This window comes from Erigeron canadensis, chromosome 9 (genome assembly GCF_010389155.1).
Source record: "Erigeron canadensis isolate Cc75 chromosome 9, C_canadensis_v1, whole genome shotgun sequence".
NCBI lineage: Eukaryota > Viridiplantae > Streptophyta > Magnoliopsida > Asterales > Asteraceae > Erigeron > Erigeron canadensis.
Window position 1 is genome coordinate 4,896,617 of NC_057769.1, and position 6,325 is coordinate 4,902,941.

General features: G+C 34.1%; 1 protein-coding gene across 1 annotated transcript; it reads right to left on the reverse strand.

Moving 5' to 3' along the window:
- Positions 1-1,079: 1,079 nt before the first annotated feature.
- LOC122583820 (calcium uniporter protein 6, mitochondrial-like) lies at positions 1,080-4,278 on the reverse strand. The gene is made up of 2 exons (XM_043756200.1): positions 3,428-4,278; positions 1,080-1,843 (listed from the first exon to the last, which is right to left on the reverse strand). The coding sequence occupies exons 1-2, from the start codon at positions 4,049-4,051 to the stop codon at positions 1,355-1,357; spliced, it is 1,113 nt and encodes a 370-aa protein (XP_043612135.1). The 5' UTR covers positions 4,052-4,278; the 3' UTR covers positions 1,080-1,354.
- Positions 4,279-6,325: the final 2,047 nt, after the last annotated feature.

Below are 6,325 nucleotides of genomic sequence, written 5' to 3' on the forward strand. Positions count from 1 at the left end.
AAAATTAAACCCTAAAATTAAAATAAAAAAAATATGGAAAAATATCTAAATATATAGACATTGAGGTCGACGATGCAATGAGGTTTTGCGTGAATTAAAGCTCCATGATCAATCATACACGTAAGATAGTGAAGCCAATCAATTATATGTTCAATCTAAATACAATCTTAGATCATCATCATCAAAATTGAATTCAATTGAGGAGAGTTTTCCCCCTTTGCGACCGCCACAAAAAACACCCACCACCGTACTGCCGTCGCCAATTCCGGCCTGTTCAACCAGATTCCGATCATTTGAAGGCAAGGGAGGGAGCGATTAAGGCTGGGGAAGTTTTTGGTTTGATGGAAAAAGGTTAGATTGCGAGCCAGGGGATGTTTCAATTGAAAAATTGGGTAAAAACCCTAAATCTCTCCCTGCCGAACCAACTCCAATTCCGACCACTTCTGGGCCAAATTCCGATCAATTAATTGATGGGGGAGGGAGGGATTTTGGGTGGGGTTGGTTTTGGTTTGCTGAAAAATCTCAAATTGTCACTTAACGGGTCCTGGCGTCAAAAACTAACGATGTTCCCCTTTTTATGAAATTTATGAAAACTGGATCCTTTAAATAGACGAAAACAATATAGGTTCCTCTTTTTAGGAATTTTAAGTAAATAGATTACCTTTTTATGTATTTTTCCCTTTATTTACCGGTACATGCTTTGCTTCTTACCTTATATAGAGAAGTGAAGCCATAAGCTAAAATTTTAAACAATTGGGCTACTGGTTATTCTGCATAACAAGAATACAGCAACTGTGCGTCTGTGCAACACACATCTATCACGAGCCAGATTCGACCTTTTGGAGGGGTCACACATAATTCTAAAGCCATTGACAATAGTCCAATTTATACAAACAACCTATCAATGATTTAAGCCAGACAATGGTCCAAACTACAAAGAACCATATTGATTGTACTTGAAGATCACAATCTGTATACGCAGAAGGCAGACCAACAACAGTACATTAAAAAAAGGCAACGACATTTTTTGGGATAAGCAGAATTTGTTCAGGAGTGTAAATCCTTGGTGACAAACAATCAAATCCAAATGGTTAACGATACCAAAATCTTATATTTAGAGAACGTTCGATTCTGATAGTACACCATAGCCTTCTGGTTAACGCTTTTGCATTGCTAATGCCTTTAAAAACAGGCTTGAAACAAGATTCAAAAGTATTATAACCCACAAAAGGGCAATGACAAAATTCAGTAGTTTAGCTCAAAAATTTGTGGACGCTTTCTTGATTTCAATGACAGGTTGTCAAAGAGAATCAAAAGTCAAAACGCATGTCAATAGAAAGTTAAATCTTTTCTGTTAGTTCTTGTGCAAGAGATCCCGAGTTTCCAGTTCCACTCCTGCAAAATCATGTTTAGCCGAAGGAGGCGCATCCAGAGGCGACTTGCATTTCTTCTGTAGTTCCATGAATCTTTCAATGTCAAAATTATGCTTTATCATCAGCTTTCTTCTTCGGGATAGGAAGAGCCTCTTCATCAAGTCTTGGTATGTGGGGTCCCTAGATGTTATAAGGAAATAAGCATACCCCACAATTATACCAGATGTGGTTGCAAAGAATGCAATTGGCTCCATAACATCCCAAGAGAATTCCCAAAAAGTTAAACGGAAAAAGAGCCCGATATTAGCTAGAGAGAACGCGAGCCCAGAATAGAGGATGCGGCGGACCTGCTTGTGAGCTAGTCTATCAATTTCATCCAGTTTGGCTTGTAACTGCTTTAGCTCCTCCCTTCTCGGATCATCATCAGCTGTTAGGGCAAGAGGTACCGCCCTTCTGACCAGATCCACCACCTGATTATCGAAAAATAACACTAAAGTAACATTAGAAGGTGCTTCGATATAGGTTTTGGAAGTGATCATGTGATATTGAATAATCATAAGTTCATAACACAGCAAAAGATGGTGTTTGAAAGTGCTTCTCTTTGAAATTGAGAATCAAATATTTGCGTGTTTGACAATTTTCTAATTTATTTACAAAAATGTAAACACATATGGAGTTGGAACTTCTATATAGCAGAATTACAAGGCAAAGAGAAGCAGCAGGACACGTCAATTTCATGTCATTAGAAGGGTACAGTCATATCACATTATCAAAAAGGTACTAACATGCAGCTGACATGACTGTAGAAACTAATTGAAGTTCATCAATGTACATATCACACATACATAGCAAAGTGCATTGGTAGGCTGGTAGCTTATACTTGTTGTATGCAGTAACTTGTTTCCACTATGCAAAATGTTCCAATAGAACTTGAGAACAGAAATGAATAGATATTCTTCTCTACAAAGGAATCCCATCACTTAAGCATAATGCCTACAAAGAACATGTCTTTATGGCTTTATGCTACTTTTAATTGCCTTTATTCCTAATTAATTAAAAGTAGAGAAATCATATTGAGATGATAGACTAGTAGATCAAACCATTTTACTAAAAATCACACCGAAGTTCATGACTGTTACTATATTTATAAAAAAAACACACTTTAACAAAGACAAATCACAGGGAATCTTATAGATTTAAATCAGTAGCATCAATACTTAGTAGTGAAGTAAACCGCAACAGTTAATTCTACCTTATCCCTTGTTCATAAAGGCAACGCTAATCTTCAGTAAAGGATATTCCAAAGCAGAAAATATTGTGATCTTACAGGAAAGGAGCATTCCATGATCTCCTGCTTCGAGAAACTATTGGTGACAATGACTACCCACACTTAATGATTCACATGGAAAATTGAAAAATTCTTATACACATAGCTTTAGTGGACTAAAAAGAGAATAAGAAGAATAAAATAGACGATAACCCACTGAAAAGATGCAGCTTAATTTTCTCACTACATTATGACCCAAGAAGGATTTGTATTGGAAGTCAAATGGTAGAAATTTTTTCCTAATACAAAATTATGTTAGTAATACCAGCCCTATTAAACAGCTAAAACATTATCATCAGGAAATACCTTTTATCCTAATCTCGAATACAAATAATCAAACGAATAAATCAGTAATTCAACTTTTCTATACCAATATATCGACTTCAACGAAGATCAACTAAAGCAATAATGTAAAAACTGAACATCATCAGTCTCAATACCTGCTTCATTTCCCTACCAAGTTTCTTCTTTCTTCCGATTTATATGTATGTAAAGACCCACAAATGCAGATTATTCTTTTCAAGCCATATTCTATCCTCCATCTAACTCAGTCATAGCAATACGACATAGTTTGATTGACACAATTTGGGACCCATCATTTCATTCCAAACAATATATGTAACTATCAACATCCCTACCCAATCTAACTCTTATAACATACTAAACACATAAATACAAATACAAATAAGAATAATAACAATGTAAATGGATTAAATTAGTGTTATACCTTATCAGGATGAAGGTAAACTTTATCTCTAAAGATAAGAACAACACCAGCCTCATCCAAAACCGTCGCAAACGCTTTCGCTTCATCGACCGATTTCGCAACTCCCATCGCTTCACAAGCCTGTAACAACTCCTTATAAGATATCACCTCTTTCCCTTCTGCACCAAATTTCATTTTCAATGCTTCAACATTCACCAATCTCATCAGCTTCTTCGCTTCCGCAACCGATATTACATCTCCGTCATTCTCACCTCCATTGTTCCGTACTTCTCCTCCGCCACCGTTACTATCAACACCTCGCCGTGGTTCTCCGCCGCCATGTCCACCGGAAATAGTCGAAAACGACCTTCTATCACCTTCGTTGATACCTACACCGAATACTCCACCACCTACGCCGCCGCGGAAGCCGGCCGTAGTGGAAAACATCGCTCTAACACCGTCATTCACACCTCTCCGTACTCCGCGACCTACTCCGGCGCCGGACGTACCGGAAAACAAACAAGTACAGAATCCGTTACTAGATTCAACGGGAAATACGGTTAGTAATCCAAACGGTGTCGTTTTAGACCTAACGATTCCTGACGTCAATCCTTCTTTCAACAACAAAAACGACGATCTCCACATCCTTTGCTAATTTCACTCTCTCAAAATTTATAATACCTTATATCTATATCTATATAATAATCTGTGTGTATATATATATGTATCTATATCTATATATTGTATTTTTTAATTATGCATTTTAAAAGCCTAATAGCTGTGTATGTGTGTAACGGAAGAATGAATAAATTGCCGGCGAGACGGTTTTAGAGAGAGAAATAAATTTTAGAGAGAGAAAGTGTGTTTCAGAGAGAGAAAAGGGGACGGAGGTTTGACGGTCTGAATTTACTGATATTTAAGGAGATATTTTTCAAGGGCTGAGATTGTGACACGTGTAGCGCGTGAGGTAGTGGAGGGAACGAATGCGTGTGCTACGGCCTGTGAGATTAGTGTTTGTCTTCATTGAAATTGGGCCGACCTCTTGTTCAAATTTCGGGGCCTTCCTTTTTGAATGACTTTCTATTTGTTCTATGATTAGATTAAGTATTTCTTTCCATAAAGTTTAATCTGGTTTTACCTGTAAAAAATCTTTGATATTTCATTCTATGCATGATTAAGCTTTTTTTTTTTTTTATAATGAGTGACATAATAATAATTTAAAAAGTATATTATTTCTAGTAACTGGCTTATAACTTACATAAAACACGGATAAACCATATAAAAATAGTTAAATTCGTACATATAATAAACTGTCAAAAAAATATATATATATATATTAAAAGGTATAAAAATTGAAAGAAAAAAATTAGCAAATAATTTTCAATTGAAAAAAATAGTGGAAGTGTAATTTTAAACTTGATGGATCCAATAATTATTATCCGTAAATGAGATTGAAAAGACATAAGGGAAAGAAGGCTATCAAATTGTTAGATGGTGTGTAATACCATTGTGATGAAATTGGAGGATTAATATTGTCTTTGACTAAAAGTCCAGTCAAAGCTGATGTAAGCATTTAGATTCAAGAGTAGAAAATAATGGATGATATTCAACTGAGGGTACAAATTTTTTCATTTTTCTGTTAAAAGGATTTGTTTTAATGTATATAAGAGATTGTGTTTACGCATACTAATAGCGTCTTCTTTAAATGGTTAAATATCATATATGGTAAATTTAATACGATAAGTAAGAACATAGTTGAGATTTTAAACAAAAAACGACTGGTGATAATAAATTTTATAACTAAATTATATGAAAATTATATTTTTTTAAACGTATTAATAAATAAAGTACCTATAAAATAAAAAGAAACTCATGCCTCAAACTAACATTACAACTTTAATGTAACTTTCAGTTATAATAGAGGTACAGGGATTAAAGACTTTCTTTTTGATTATCTGTGTTGTTAGAGATTTTTTTTCTTCTTTCTGTTAAGTACGACTGTAAGACTCTTAATGAATAAAAGAATTTAAAAAAACTAATAACAAGACTATCCGAGGTAATGATAGAGGTAAGAACACTTCTCGGCCATGATAGCATATCAAATTGAGTTTTAAGACATGAATTCTAAAAACTTTGGCAGAATTTGGTTTTGAACTTTTGAGAAATCAAAAACAATAATAAAAAGAAAACATACTAAATACTTGGAATTTGTGGACTTAAATATATTAATAGAAAACGTGACATAAAATTGATGTATCATTAAAGTAATACTAGCACGGTATCCGCGCGATGCGACGGTGGTCGTGGTGGCGACGGTTGGTGGTGGAGCGGCGTTGAGTTGTGTATATAATTGATGTAAATGGTTAATGGACATATTTTAAAAGATAAAATATTGATAGTGTAATTTAATCATTAATGTCAAGGGGGTAATGTATGTGAAAGTATTTTAAAGGGTGCCAAGTAAAAATATTACATATTTTTAATATTACCAAAAATAAAAAGGGCTATTTTTTTATAATATAGTATAGATATAAAAATATAAAAGTATAGATAAATACATACATGCGACTGAAAAAAATCGGACAAAGTGGAGGAGAATAATATCATTTTTTTCATTCATTTTAGTTTACATGGAGATTGGTCTTATATGTATTCATTTTGATGAATTGTATCCTCAAAATAAATGTTAACTTGTTATTAATAAACTAACTTTTTTTAGATTTGTAATGTATTTTTATGCTATAAAATGTCTTTGATGTTAATTATTTTAATCGTAAACATAATTTTTTGCATATAAATAACATATACTTTCATGTCTTATAAGACAAAAACCATAGCCGGGGTCGTAGAGTGCCTTCTAATTCACCGAATTACTCGGAATAGAGTGTTAGCATTGCATTTCTTGCCCTAATTCATCTT